Source organism: Papio anubis, chromosome 5 (assembly GCF_008728515.1).
Source record: "Papio anubis isolate 15944 chromosome 5, Panubis1.0, whole genome shotgun sequence".
NCBI classification, from domain to species: Eukaryota; Metazoa; Chordata; class Mammalia; order Primates; family Cercopithecidae; genus Papio; species Papio anubis.
Genome location: NC_044980.1, coordinates 130,365,389 through 130,380,951, shown reverse-complemented (window position 1 = coordinate 130,380,951; position 15,563 = coordinate 130,365,389). Strand labels below are relative to the sequence as shown.

At 42.6% G+C, this 15,563-nt stretch overlaps 1 protein-coding gene across 17 annotated transcripts in view; it reads left to right on the top strand.

Annotated features, from left to right (window-relative positions):
• KLHL3 (kelch like family member 3) overlaps positions 1–15,563 on the top strand; it is a 272,614-nt gene that overhangs the window by 204,267 nt on the left and 52,784 nt on the right. For all 17 annotated transcript variants that reach the window (XR_001903805.3, XM_031666792.1, XM_031666790.1 and 14 more), the window contains one exon: positions 7,535–7,644. Coding sequence is in view for 16 of the 17 variants with exons in the window: in XM_031666792.1 (XP_031522652.1) it covers positions 7,535–7,644 (110 nt within the window). In the remaining variant the exon portion in view is untranslated. The remainder of the gene's footprint in view (positions 1–7,534; positions 7,645–15,563) is intronic.

Genomic DNA, 15,563 nt, shown 5'->3' with positions numbered 1-15,563 from the left:
TGAATGTCTTTCCATGTTAGCAGATATATTTCTATACCATTGTTTGAGAAATGTAGGTAATATATTCAATAAAAGCAATTTATACTCATGACCAAAAAATGCAAACAGTACATAGAGGTATAAAATGCAAAGCCAGTCTTCTCCCAGGCTGTCTCTCTGAAGTGGGGAGATCCTTGGTAACCCCACAGAATTTATATATTATGCTTTTTAACTTGCACAAACAGAAGCACTCTGTACTCATTGTACTTTTGTTTGATAATACAAATTTTGCAATTATTTCCAGACCCTTGTGTATGGCTATATCTTATTCTTTTAACCTGCTGTATCACATGGATGGAGTATAATTTATTTAACCAGTCTTCTAGTGATGGACATTAATGTTTCCAGTTTTTTCTTTTATTTAAAATGCTTCAGTGAGAATTCTTATACATAATACTTTGGAGTATACTTGCTAATATACCTATAGGGTACAATCTTAGTAGCATAATTGCTGGATCAAAGAGAGTATACATTAAAAATTTTTTTGATAGATTTTGCCAACTTGCTCTCTAAACAAATGTGACTTTATTTTAAAGCCAGTTCTTGTCTTCTGATAGGTCCTTGGCTTTTCCAGGGAGAGCACAACTTTGTGGGGGCTGAAGCTTCATCTCTATGTCCAGCTGCCTATTTCGTTTCCTGTTTGGAAGGGCCCTGTCTCTTCCTGCTGTGGCAGTCCCTCCTGCTTCCTCTGGATTCAGTTTCCCCCTCAGGGAAGTCCCCCAGATCTTTGCTATGATATATGTTATTCTGAGGTAGGGAGGGTAGGTCCTGCATTTAGAAGCTGACTGCTCAGACTCTTGCCTCAGCTAATGGCATCACAGTCTTCCTGGGCAGCTAGTAGCTGGGAAATGGACCCCAGTGTCTTTCACAGCCTGTTTCTTATACCTCATTATTGTTGTTTCCAGGGACTGCTTAATCTTTAACCTCAGAGGCCAGGGCTTAGGTTTATGGGGACTTTGTTGTTTGGTAATTGGACAGCCATGCACTGGGCCATCAGCAGAGCTGTTTCGGAGGGATGTTAATGGGACTTCATTAATGAAGTAGCAATTAAAATTCTTTGGACATGTTGTTTACATCAGGCTGCCAAAGCTAAGCGAAAACCTCCAGCCATGGGATGGAAAAGCCATTGGATTTCACGTGCTCATGGAGAGAAATGGCCTTTTTTTGATTGATTGAGTCATTTGAGATCATGGAATGAAGTAATTAAATTAAGGGCAGTAGAAAAATTTGAAAAAGCATTAAAAAACATAAATCTCTGACTCAGTGAGAGTCCTCTTCTAAAATTGCTGCTGCTAACTTGTCACCATGAAATAATGATGATGATAATGATGGGCATTTCTATCAGTTTTGAACACTTGCTAGGTGCCAGGAATGGTGCTACATGATTCATAGGCATGGCCTCATTTTGTTCACTTAAGTATAAGAGATAGTTATTATTTTCTCAGCTTATAGGTGAAGAAACTGAAACCCCAGAGAGGTTTAGTAACTTGTCCAAGATCATATATTAATAGCTTGTAAGTGGCAGGGCCAGAGGGAGGCCAGCTGACTGCAGAGGTCTGTGTCCTAAGCCCCGCTACTTATTTCTCACCCACCCAGACCAGCCCAGCCTATTTTCCATGATGGTTGTCTCACTCCTGCCTCTCTTGGATTTTCTGCATCTAATTTGAAGGTGGCAAATAAGGCAGTAGTGCAGACACAGATAGGTTTCGTTGCTTGCTCTTTGTTAGGATTTTAGGAAACTTCCCTTGTTCCATTTTCTGGGTTATGGGGAACCTCACTGTTGAATCAATAGCACTGTTATGGCCCTTGGCTGTGTGTGCATGCGTGTGTGTGTGTGTGTGTGTGTGTGTGAGAGAGAGAGAGAGAGAGAGAGAGACAAAGAGAGGAGAGAGAGGACAACACATAATATTTCTGGAGTAAGGCAACATGGAAAGAGAGCTTATTTCCTGCCTTCCCAGGGAGTGTGGAGGTAATAATATTTAGAGTCTGAGGGCTGGTGGTCATGACCCTTCTGAGAAGAAATCAAGGTAGGTCTCTGTTACTTCCCTGTGGGAGCTGAGCCTTTTCCCTAGAGCAGAGAAACTGTGAGCCTGGAAAGCTAAATATTGATTCAAGAAAGCTTGCCTCTGGCCTCTAAAAACAGAGTAATAAGGGGCAGAAGAGAGGGTTTTAAGGCAGTTCTGTGGTTTTATTTTTTCACCCTGCCAAAATGTTTCCATTTTGTTTGTGTGTCCACCTGTGTCAGCCAGTCTGTCCTGAGGGTGTGACCTGTGGTTCAGTTCAGAGGCACTCACACCTGTTCCCTGGGGCTGCTGGCCCTGGGAATTATGGCTCTTATGGGGTTTATTTCATCTGTGCAGGTCAAGGAAGTCACAGATGGGTCATCATTCCGTTTGTTCTAAGCTTATAGGTTAGATGAACCAGATCAAAGGTTTAGGTTTATTTCATTCCATGAAGAGAGAGGAATAGTCCTGGGGCTAGCTTGAGAGGTTGCCTGAGCCCTAGGCAGTCTTGAAGAACAGTCAGGAAAGTGCAGTAATAATTTTAGAGCTCAATATATACAGATATTATGCTGGAAACTGAGAATTCAGCTTCAAATAACACAGACTTGGTCCCTGACCTCATGGGGCTCCCAGTCCCAATAGAATAGAAAGATTCATGTAATAAAGCAGGGTGATTAGGGATATGATTGTTATTTCTTGTTTGAGGGGCTTTGGGAACCCCAAAGACTATCATTTCCTCTGGCCTAGTGGATGGAGGGATTAGGGAAATATCTTAATTCCGGTGTTAGGTCTGAGATTTGAACCCAGAACTGACTCCAAAATGCCAAGAAGTTAGGAATTTAGGGACTAAGATTATTCTATTTTTCCCCCAAAAAAAGGTTTTTAGATGCATATCCTCTGTCTATGCCTCTCTCTGTCTCTTTCTATGTCCAGCACCCCAAGAGGGATTCTTAAGGTTTTCTGATGTTTGTGTTGAATTTTATCCCAGTGGACTGCTCAGGATTGGTGTTTATCTTGGTACCTACGATACTCATCAGAATATTTGTTATTACAATTGGGCAGTCTTGTTTTCAAAACCTGGCTCTACCAGGTTTACTGTTCTGTAAACCTAAGCACATGTCTTAGACTTTCTGAGCTTCTGTTTCTCCATCTGTAAAATGGGGATGTTGATACTCACTTTAGTAGGGCTTTTGTGGGGATTGAGAGACATAATATATGTAAAATGCTTAGAATGATGTTAGCTAGTATTAGGAAATGGCCTCAACTTTCTCCAAGATGCAACTGTATCCCCAGAGAAAGCCCTTGCCTGGGAATGTATCACCCAAATTTTATCATCCTTTTAACATTGGGAAGATAGGTTTGTGTTGCTTGGATGGGGAAAAGACTGAAAGTTATATGGTGCCTCTTCCTCTTCTCCATAATTTCCCATCCACATGGACAGGAACATACTCATTGTGTTTTACCAAGCAGGATATGGAACTTAAACAATATTTGTTACTTATAGTAAAGCCTGGTTAACTAGGACTCTTAACCAGAACTCTTAATTAACTGACTTATTTTTCTCTGTGTCCACTCCTCTTTAAGAAAAAGATGCAAAACGATAAGAAAAGTTAGTTATTATTGGAGAGTTACCCTTCAAGGGCTAGCCCATGGTTAAAAGGTACTATGCCCCCTGGCACATGCATTCTTCCCCCAGAATCTAGCCTTGTCTGCCTCTCCGTTGCATCTCCAAAAGCCGGGCAGAGCTCCTCATACTTAGGGAGTGCTCAGCAAACCTTTGTTGGATGAATGAAGACATCACCTAGGTTCTAGCTAGACTTCACTATTACTGTTCTTTACACATGCTCTGAATTTTCCTGTTCCCTGTCTTTGTTTGTACTGAAAGTACCTCTCTGAGTCATGTGAGAGGTAGACTTTGGGATGGAGTTATTGGTGCCTTGTTTTGTCTTGCTTGTGAGGCAGTAGGCTGCTTGTAGACATCAGTTCTAGTTTCTTCATTTTTGAAGGAATGCTGCATTTGATACATCATACATTATGAGTTATCTAGCACCTGCAGTGGACTCAGTAAATGTGAGTTACATCTATTTCTTTATTTAATGCCCATATCACCTTTATGAGATATGTACTATTATTATTTCCATTTAATATATGGGAAACCTGCAGCCTCAAGGAACGGAATAACCTATATCACTGGACAGTTTGCTGAATTCGATAGAATTAAATTTGGTCTCTAAGATCTTGCAGGTGCACAGCCTTGCCCATAGGACCTGCAGTCCCAAAGGATGTGTTACATTTTTTTTTGTAATAGAGAGGGGGCCTCACTTTATTGACCAGGCCTGTCTTGAACCCCTGGCCTCAAATGATCTTCCTGCGCAGGCTTCTAAAGTGTTAGGATTATAGGTGTGAGCCACTGTGCCTGGCTCCAAGGAATATCTTGATTATACAGAAAATCTTTTCTGTTAAAGAGTGGTGCTGCTGGCCGCAGTGGCTCACACCTGTAATCTCAGCACTTTGGGAGACTGAGGCGGGTGGATCATCTGAGGTCAGGAGTTCGAGACCAGTCTGACCAACATGGTGAAACCTTGTCTCTACTAAAAATACAAAAGATCAACTGGGTGTGGTTGTGGACACCTGTAATCTCAGCTACTCGGGAGGCTGGGAGGCGGAGGTTGTGGTGAGTCAAGATTGTGCCATTGCATTCCACCCTGGGCAACGAGCGAAACTCCATCTCAAAAAAAAAAAAAAATGTTACTGCTCACAGAACCGGACTTTGGAAAGCGGGAACACAGGCTGATAATATTCATCCTTCATAAAATGGATGGCAAAGCCTGGGAAAAAGTGACTATAAGACGTGAGCCCAGGTCTTCTGACCCTTTAGCCAAGGCTCTTTACTATATTCTCCATTAATACATTAAAAGCAAAACAAAACAAAAAACCCAAATAATTGTTCAAAATAGAAGATGATTCAGGAAGGTATCTTCTGGGAGCAAAGTGGGTTCTTTCCAGGAAGCAGCTGTGGAGAGGGCTGACTGGAATACAAAGTCTTCTGGGGAAATCCTATTTCCCAGGAAATGGAGTTAGCTGGAGCATCCTGTTTCTGTCTTTTCTATCCTGTTGTTTCTTGAGTGTTGCTAACAGAGAGGGGACCCTAGTTCAAAGACTTTGGGGGTTACTCCTGTCTCCTCAGACTAAATGGAAAAGGGAAGGCATTTTCCTCTTTGATCCCTTTCTTTGTCTCTTTCCGCTTATGCCCTACAAACCTCACAGGTCCCTGGGTGCCAGCCCTGGGTGAAAAGCTGCTGCCTGCTATTTCTCTTGTTGCCCCTTCCCCACTAGATACTGCTTCCTGGGAGGATTTCTGAATGGGATTTCAATGGAAGGTTTCCAGATGGGCAGAGAAGCGGCCCACTTCAGAAAGAAAGGGTTTAGATTCAAACCTTGCAGCAGGGGAGGGACAGAGAGATGGAGGTGGGGTGCTGACTACTTTCTGTCTTGATTTATCTCTAAGGATTTCTAATTTGTTCCCCACATCACCTAGAATATACATTACTGCACTTCTTTTATCTTCCCTTTTAAAATCGAAGCCTATCTACAGCCTTATGAGCTCTAAGGAAATTTTTATTTCACAGCATAGAATTTTACTTTCTTACCTCCTCTTGTTCTTTTCCCTTCTCCAGCTGTCAGGTTTTTGGTCAGCCAAAGATACATGTGGGAAGGCCAGATGTGGCTCTGGGCCAGAGATGTTGGTGCTGGTTTGCGGGACTCTCCTTAGAACCATGTGGTCCTGCTGAGCTCAGCTGTGGCTGGTCCAGAGAGCCTCCATGTCCTGTGCTTGCTCATGGTGTGGTGGCTTGTGTGGTGACTACTGTTTCTATCTGCTGTTTCTTGGGTGTTACCAATCGACAGGGGACTGTGGTTCAAAGACTTTTTGGATCAGAAAGGGAATGGGGGGAGAATCCAGTACTTTCCCAGCCTCCAGCCCAAGAATAAATTCTCACCATCCAAAGAAGATTGCTCTCTTGCTTTTATTTTAAGATCTTTAGCAATGAACACTTAAAAAATAATACTATCTAGTCTTAAATATTTCCATAGTTAAGAAGGTTTTTTGAATGTTTCACTTAAAAATTAAAGGCTTTTTTTTGTATTGATATACAGAGAAGTAAAGACCAGCTTCTTACCATGTTGATGTTGACAGTTGGTTCCCTTCATAAAGAAACTGACTTTCAGATTTGTCTTATTATGTGTAAATATTTCTGAGTTTCAAGATGGACAACCTTTAGTTGTGACCATGGTAATATCAATAGGCTGGTGTGGAGCAAGTGGGGAGCCTTTTTTGTCCAGTGGAAGATGGAAAATATTATTTATAACTCAGTATTTGAGAATAAACTATTCACGTTTAGGGAATCTGGATGAAGGTAGAAATTTGTGTGAGAATTCTTTGGGTCTGAAATTATTTCAATATAAAAAGTTAAAAATGATTTTCACAAGAAATGATTTAAATCTTAAATTATTTGTTTGATTTTTATGAAGTTAATGAAGTCAGGTGCAGTGGCTTGTGTCTATAGTCCCAGCTATTCAGGAGGCTGAGGCAGGAGTATCACTTGAGCCTAGGAGATCATGACCAACCTGGGCAATATAGCAATGATGCCGTTGGCCCAAAAACATAATCATAAATGGCAAAGCCAGCGTTTGAACCTAGGCTCCTTCTTTCTGAAGTAGATGACATTTCAGTGAATATAATTCTCTAATAGCAGGATGATGACCTGGAAAAATGTCAGGGTAGGAATTGTTCCTGGCATTTCCCTTCTGTGGACCTTCGGCCTGTGGGTTTTATCTTATTCTAGTTGTCACCACATTCCCCTCTGTCTTACAGTTCCATAGGCCTGGCTCTGTCGACTGTTCTAGGGGTGGTGGGGTCACCTTGTTGCCACCACACCTGGATGAATGCTTAATTGGGCCTCCTCATGAACCAGAGACTCACAATAGTAGGCTTGACTTTGGGCAAGAAAGAATGATCCTGTCTTCTGACCTTCTAATGTTGACTTCCTATAAGAACCCCCAGAGATCTCTCAGACACACAACAGTTCTGACCCATTTTTGTTTGGCTGAGCTTCAGGGTGCACTGTCTGCAACTCCACCAGCTTACACTCTGAGGGGAAATGAGCTCAATTATGGAGGCAGGTCCCAGTGAGGCTTTTCTGCAATGCTATTATTAATCTCATGGAGCATGGAAAAAATACAAACTCAGATCTGTCTGCCCCATTTTCGTCTGTGTTGATGTTCAGGACAGAGGATCATAGTGGATGCCATCACTGCTGAATTAAAAGGCAAGTTTCCCTCCAGCCATGATGTCTCTGTCTTTGTTTCACTCCCTTTCCCTCCATGGCCCCCCCCGGCCCCCTCCAGGACTCTACTGTGAATCCCACAGATTGTCTTGGAAGGGCAGGAATGTGTTATAACTTTGTTTTGTTCTGCTTTTTTTTTTGGAACAGAGCAGCACTTTCCAGAGGTGATGCTAGGAGAAGAATTTCTTAGCCTGAGTCTGGACCAGGTGTGCAGCTTGATATCCAGCGACAAGCTGACCGTTTCTTCAGAAGAGAAGGTATGACGTGGCTTATTGGGGAAACAGGAACCTCACTCATCAGGTGGTCATGGGAAGGACTTGTGGTTTGGTGAGATCTTTTCTTTCTTTTTTTTTTTTTTTTTGAGATGGAGTCTCGCTGTGTCGCCCAGGCTGGAATGCAATGGTGAGATCTTGGCTCACTGCAACCTCTGCCTCCCGGGTTCAAGTGATTCCTCTGCCTCAGCCTCCTGAGTAGCTGGGGTTATAGGCATCTGCCACCACGCCCAGATAATTTTTTGTATTTTCAGTAGAGACAGGGTTTCACCATGTTGACCAGACTGGTCTCAAACTCCTGACCTCAGGCAATCCACCTGCCTTGGCCTCCCAAAATGCTGGGATTACAGATGTGAGCCACTGCGCCCGGCCAATCTTTTCTTTTCTTTCAGAGAAAAACAACAGCTTTTTTTTCTTTTAAATCCCTTTAAAAATAAAAAAAAAAAAAAAGACTTTCTGGCTCATGACGGCTACATTCTAGACTCTTTAGAGAAGAAATGACAGTGATGACGATGATGACAAAGCTGTCACTATTTACTGAACACTTATAGTTTGCCAAACACTATGCTGAGTGCTTTATGTTCTTGGGCTCATTCCCTCTACGATAACCCGGTGAAGCAGGCATTGCTATTGTCCCCACATTACAGAAGAGGAAGCACATTCAGATTCCTCTTCTAGCAGGAAAAATGTCTCTGTGCTGGTAGATGTAGTCTACTATAGTGAAAATAACATAAGCTTCGGTGTTGGCCAGCAGGGTCCAAATCTCAGCTCCAGTATTTACAAATTAGTTATGGGACCTTGGGTGAGGTGCTTTGCCTCTTCTTTGTTTCCTGATTTTGTAAAGTGAGGATTATAGTATTAGAACATATTCCACAGGGCAATTAATTGGGATAATATATGTAAAATGCCTGGTATAGTCCTTGGTACCTAGTAGGTGTTCAATCAGTATTAGCCCAGTTTATTATTTACCCTGCACCTGGAATTAGTCCCTTCCTCCTCTGTGTTTCAGGATAACACTCACCTTGTTCTCCTTTTCATTGTACGTAGTTAGTTCTGAGCTGATCCTCCTCCCACATTCAACTGAGTTCCTTGATGGTAGGGACTACATCTTATTCCTTTCTGTACCCTCAGAGATGCTCAATACATGGTTTTTGAATGTCTTAGTTCACTCTTTGCATCCAAGCTTGAGGCTCTTTCCTGAGGGAATATTTCAGGAGAAACATTGACAAGAATTTTATATACGAGATGAAATTGTATTCGCATGTCCAGAGAATGGGGTAGAATTCACGAACCCCTGCCTGCCATCCTGGAAAAGTTTGATCAAGAAGAAAAACAGTCGTTTGTTAAAACTGTGGGCTTCCCTGAGATTAGCAATGGATCCCCAGAAGGTGACTGGCACAATCAACTGGACTCTCCCTTAGGCTCAGGGAGGCCTCAGCTTCCTTGAATGCATATGTGCACATAGGACCCTTCCTGCCTTAAGGTCAGAAACTGAGAGGATGCCCTTCCTTCTACCAAGCATATTTACTGTCTGCTCTGATTTTGCTACCAAATTGGCACAATTGGAAGGAACGAACCAGTCAGTTGATTGGCTATGTGAATATTGAGACAGTTGGTCAATTTGGGGCCCCCTTGATTATGTTCTAAGTGTAGAGTGAGAAAATGGAAGCACTCATATAAACAGCAGGATTTGAATCATCCTGGGGTATGTGGATTGAGAGTGGGGGACCCTATTACTTTGAATTCATGCTGGCCCATCCTGCTCTTGAGATCATAGAAAGTTTTCTGCACATGAAGGCTAATCTGTGCTTGCTGTGTCTGGGTGGGAGTAGGGGTGGATTGTTAATAGGGAGAGGCATTATAGTGCCCTGAAAACCACTTGGGCTTTGGACACAGGCAAACCTGGTTCTAGTGTCTGCTTTCTGGCTATATGACTTTGAGAAGTCACTAGTCTCTTTCAACCTTAGTTTCCTTAAATTTAAAATGGGAATTCTGAGTCCCTCCTCTATAGCGTTGTCACGAGGCTTAGAGATAATGGATATAAAATACCAAATAGAGTGTTTGGCAGGTGCTCAATAAATGGCAGTTGTCATTGTAATTGCCACAATCATCTGTTTTTAGGCACCATTAATAATGATAATGGTATCAATTTTGCCATTGATAATGGTAAAATATGCCATTGAGTTAATTATATCTTTCCAGAAACAAAGAAACATGACTTTAAATGTATACACTTAAACATTGTTTGCAGTGTTGCTCAATAATTCATATGCTTACATATGAGTTGCTCTTTCTGTATAGCCAGAATTTGGAGTTAGGTATTTTTCAGATTAACGAAGTTCTATTTCATGTTTGCTTCTTGAAAGTTATATGTAACTTCAGAATTATGTGCTGCTTTTCATGATCTTGATCCCTTTAGTACCGTTAAGGTTGGCAGTGTAATTTTGAGGTTTATCAAAGAATAGTGGGGCTTGGGCTACATTTTCTCTTTGGCTAACCTCATAGTTTTATTTCTCCATAATTGATCATGTCTTGCTGGAAGTTAAATAGCTGGAAGCTTCTGACAATTGGATGTTTTTCATTTTAATGCTAGTCCTTTAGGCTTTGAAAATTCTGTGTCTGCTCCAGGAGATTTAGTGATTTCTACCCCCTTTAATTACATTGTGTGTGACAAGCAATCTCTTGCATGCATAATAACCTTTCCTTTCAATACTGTTTTATAGTGGAATTTTAAAATGTATTTGAAGTAATATTAGGAATCTTAAGTTAAAATTCAATGGCATATAATGTTAACAGTTGCAGAAAACTCAACTGGGTTGGTAATCAAATAACTTGTGTTCTGCTAAATCCACACTTAACAGCATAACAGCAATTATGACTTACTCTGCATGCAGCCCACAGATTTCTTTGAACATATATTATAAAATGAAGCCAGATTTCACACATTAACATGTAAAAAACACATGCATCTTAAAATAGAGGAAATGTAATATTTTACTATTAATGATGAGTATAAGTAACAGGCAGCTTTCATCTTGGGAGTTTGCAAGTATAAGTTGTATAGTCAGAGGGGCTGAGTTTGAATCTTGAGTTCCCTACTTAAACAAGCTGAGAACACTGGGCAAGTTGTTTATCTCCCACAAGAATGTATGTACCATCTACAAGTAGACAGACAGGAATTCTGTCTGTCTGCTTGTCACTGCTGGAGTGGTATCAGGTTCACAGTAGACACTGAAAAAATAGCTGTTGAAAGAACGAATAAAAGAACCTCCCTATGGCTCAGTTTTCTCATCTGTAAAAGGTGAGTAATGGTAGTAGAGTATCTATCTTGTAAGGTTATGAGGATTAAATGGGATGATATATGAAAAGTGCTTAGAATAGAGGAACTGTTCATTACTGTAAGATACTGTTGTTATTGCTGCTATTATTATGGTTATTACTACTAGTACTGCTCCTAGTAGTAGTCATAACTGTTGACTGGGTCCTTTCTTAAGGGGAAGTCTTCCCAGTGCCCATATTGGTCTGGGCTGTTGGCGTGACCTGGGGCCCAGTGCCTAGCAGAGTCAGAGAGTGATTGTGACCTCATGCTCCCCAGTGTCCCCAGCCCTGCCTGGACCCCTCCCAGAGCTCAGAGACTGTTCTTCTTCCAACGTCACTTACTTTTGCTCATTCCCATTCCTTATCTCCTCTACTGCCCTCAAACACCTTGAGGGCTGTGAGGGTACCTTAGTCATCTTTGTATCACACACAGTGCCTGACTCAGTGCCCCAGGAGGTGCCACGGAAGGACTCAGCAGATGTTCCCCAAGGGATTGAGGCACACTGGGGCTGGACTCTGCACTGAGCCAGCTGAGGTTATGGGAATAATTTTAACAGTTTTCTAGAGAGTAAGGACAGATAGGGGAATTAGAGGGTAGGGGAGGGCATGAATCCTTGCCATTTTCGCTCTTGTTTTTCCTTCATGTGGTTTTTATTTTAGAATTCTTGTTATTGAGAGAGGTCAAATGGTTGTGATGGGAGTTACACAAAATCACTAGTTCATTGTGTAGGACCTTCCCCTTCCTCATGTCATGCCAGACCCCTATTGACTTCAACAGGGATGGCACCATGTTCAAGAGGTTGAAGAAGAGGCCTGGAGGCAGCAAACAAGTCTTAGGGTTTATTGAGGGCACTTACATACCGGGCTGTCCAGTGGTGGCAGGCTGGACAGGAAATTGCAACTGCTTGTAAAATGCATGCAGTTTATGTAGCATTTTCACTTAACACCCTCCTGCTGGTGACCTTCACCTGGCAACCTTCATTTAACACAAAACAAAGGGCCTCAATCCCCGATATGGCCTGCGTTTCCCAGGATGGGCTGGGGTTCAGATGTTCCTCATAGATAAGGAATGAATCTCCAGGTTCTTGATTCCTTAGCTTGGAACACTGAACACACATTCTTTGTAGACTGTAGAGTCATTCTCAGGGTATGCTTAAGTTATTGCTGTCAGGTGCATCTATCATACATTCCACTACTCTGAGGGCAAAGCCAAGAAGATTAAAGCAAGGCATCTGATTCTTCCATATGGTGGGTGTTGAGGGGTCAGGGCTAAGCCTGTAAGCTGACAGCATGTTTATTGTATTTCCTTTTGAGACACAAAGTTCAGCTCTGGCCATGAACATCCTCAGTGACCAGTGACCCAGGGGCAGTGTAAACAACCTTCTGGGACAAATCCACTCTAAGGAAAGAGATATGACTCCTGAGTTCGAGCGCAGTTTTGCCGTTGAATTGCTCTGGGACCTAGCAACTTACTGGCCTTCTTTGAATCTTGGCTTTCCTAGCCGGTAAATATATTTCTCCATCTCAAGATCCCATGTCTTCTTATGAAACACTATTGAGGCTTTTCAGAGACACCTCTGAGTGAGACTTAACAGGGAAATGGCCTGCATTTTAGATACCGGTCACGGAGAAATTTATTAAGTCTCTTTAAAAAATTAGTGTTAAGTATGTTCTGGAATAAGAACTACAGGTTACTTTCTCTTTGCACTATCACATTTTAAAATGTGCTGTTGTCTCCTTAAACTGCATTTTACAGGTCAAATTCTGATATCTTATTTCTTGGGAGCAACTGGGCCCTTGTCTCCCAGGATCATTGGTGTTCCATGCCCTTCTGTCTGAATTCTTTGCCTTTCCAGCCAGGTGGTTGTAGGAGGCAGGCTGTGAGAGGCAGGCTGGAGAGCCTCAGCTGGTGGCCTGGGCTTACATGATTGCTGTGGAGGCATTGCCAGGTGACTGAGCAGGTGTACCCTGCTGTCTAGGCCGAGCTGTTGGCAGCCCTGCCTTACTCTGAGGTTATCAGAGTTGCCAGCTTCTCAGCTTGCCAACAGTGATCTGTTAACGCCCTACCTTGGTGTTACTCTTGCACAGAATGGGTGTTCTCCCAAAGGACACCCATGCACAGAATACCACAGCACTGTGCCCCCAAATCTACCATGACCAACCAGTGTTCTCCAGGTACATTTCACACATCATTTTTTTTTAAACAGGAAGCTTGTATTGAAGTAAGTTCATGGAGAAGTAAACAAATAAACTATACAACTAAACTTTTTACAAAGTAAAATACCCACATAACTAGCACCCAGATCAAGAAACAAACCCCAGAACCCCCTTCCAGTTACTACCCCCTATCCTGGGAAGGGCATCTACCTTCTTGGCTTCTCACCTGTTGGATGAGTTTTACCTGTTTTGGAAGTTTATATAAACTGAACAATGGTGCATGTGTGCTTTTGTGTCTGATTTTTCTTGTCCAGCATGACGTTCAGAACATCATTTCTTACCCTCACAACAAGTTGCAAGGCAGAGATTACTCTCTTCATTTTGCAGAGGAAGAAACTAAGGGTCAGAGAGGTGACACAGCTCATTAACAGTAGACAACTCCATGATGTGAAGCTGTGTGTGTCTGCCTCCCAAGGCCCGCTCCTTATTAATGCATCCCCACCCTGATGAGGGGTACAGAGATGAGTGACAGCTAGTCATTACTATTCAGGGGCTCATAGTCTGGTGGGCAGACATACTGAAAACATGTGTCCACAGTATGTGGCCAAGAGAAATAATTGCTTATAATTATAGTTCAAGGAAAGCACGTGGAATATTTTATTCCAGGTTGTTGGATAGGAAAGACATCATGGAAAAGAGAATCTTTGAGCTAAACTTTGGAGAATGAGAGTAGAATTTTGGAAAGCCATTTAGGTTGGAGGAATAGTAGGACTGTTCCTACTGAAGACTTGGAAGTTTGGAATAGTTTGTTCTTGGGGAGAAAAGTAACCTCTGTGATGAGAATCAAGGATCTTCAATGGGGTATGGTGGGAGATGAGGCTGGGAATGGGGTAGGAGTCTGTGAAGAGATTTAAGGAATGAGAACTTTCTTCTTGAAGTCAGTATTTGCCTAACTGTATCCCATAAAGACAATATTACAAGATTTTTTTTTTTTTTTTTTGAGACAGTCTCACTCTGTTGCCCAGGCTGGAGTGCAGTGGCGTGATCTCGGCTCACTGCAAGCTCTGCCTCCCAGGTTCATACCATTCTCCTGCCTCAGGCTCCCCAGTAGCTGGGACTACAGGTGCCCGTCAACACGCCCGGCTAGTTTTTTGTATTTTTTTAGTAGAGACAGAGTTTCACCATGTTAGCCAGGATGGTCTCGATCTCCTGACCTCGTGATCCGCCCGTCTCGGCCTCCCAAAGTGCTGGGATTACAGGCTTGAGCTGCCGCGCCTGGCCAATTTTTTGAATTTATAGTAGAGACGGGGTTTTACCGTGTTAGCCAGGATGGTCTCAATCTCCTGACCTCGTGATCCGCCCGTCTCGGCCTCCCAAAGTGCTGGGATTACAGGTGTGAGCCACCACGCCCAACCAGTATTATAAGATGTTTATAGGTGTTTGGGTTTGTTGTTGTTGTTGTTGTTGTTGTTGTTGTTTTTGAGATGGAGTCTTGCTCTGTCATCCAGACTGGAGTGCAGTGGCATGATCTTGGCTCACTACAACCTCTGCTTCCCGGGTTCAAGCGTCTCTCCTGCTTCAGCCTCCCCAGTAGCTGGGATAGCTGGGATCACAGGTGCCCACTACCACACCCGGCTATTTTTTTTGTATATTTAGTAGAGACGGGTTTTCTCCATGTTGGTCAGGCTGGTCTTGAACTCCTGACCTCATGATCCACCCTCCTCGGCCTGCCAAAGTGCTGGGATTACAGGCATGAGCCACGGTGCCTGGCCAGGTTTTTTTTGTTTTGTTTTGTTTTGTTTTGTTTTTAAAGCATTCTCAGGTACATTTAGAAGACACTGGCTGAAAAGAGTAACCGGGTTTCTTTACTACAGGACTTGTCAGAGCTTTTATATGGTAATGAGCTTTGTGAACCTTTAAGGGGTATTTGAGGATACAGTATGATGTGTTTCCTAGGCTCATTTGGCCCCTGAGCCCCTTTGCTACAGAATATCTCCTGCATCTAGTATCCTTAGGGACACATTATGGAGAAGAGTCTTTAAGCCACCTTTCATTGGTTGTCCCAGGTATTCTACTATTTTTTGTATCTTTGATATGTCTTTTGGTAGTTCATTTCCTTGGTGATTTACAATTTTTGATTGTGACTCCATGTTCAGAGGATGTCATATCCTGGGAATCTAGGTTTTCCCTGGGCTGTGGACCCTATAGGGCAGGTTTACTGGTTTAGGAAAAAGGTTTTGTATTAGACATTGTCTTAGATATTTCCTATACCACCTGGGTGATGTCAGTTCAAACTCTAAATTTGTAGGTGGCATGAGCCTAGGGTTTGGGTTTCTTGAAGATGTAGTTTTTACTCCCTATCTTGCCCCTTTCCCTTGCCTCCCACCCCACTGCATTCCTCAGCCCATAGGAGATGGTGAGCTTCCTTC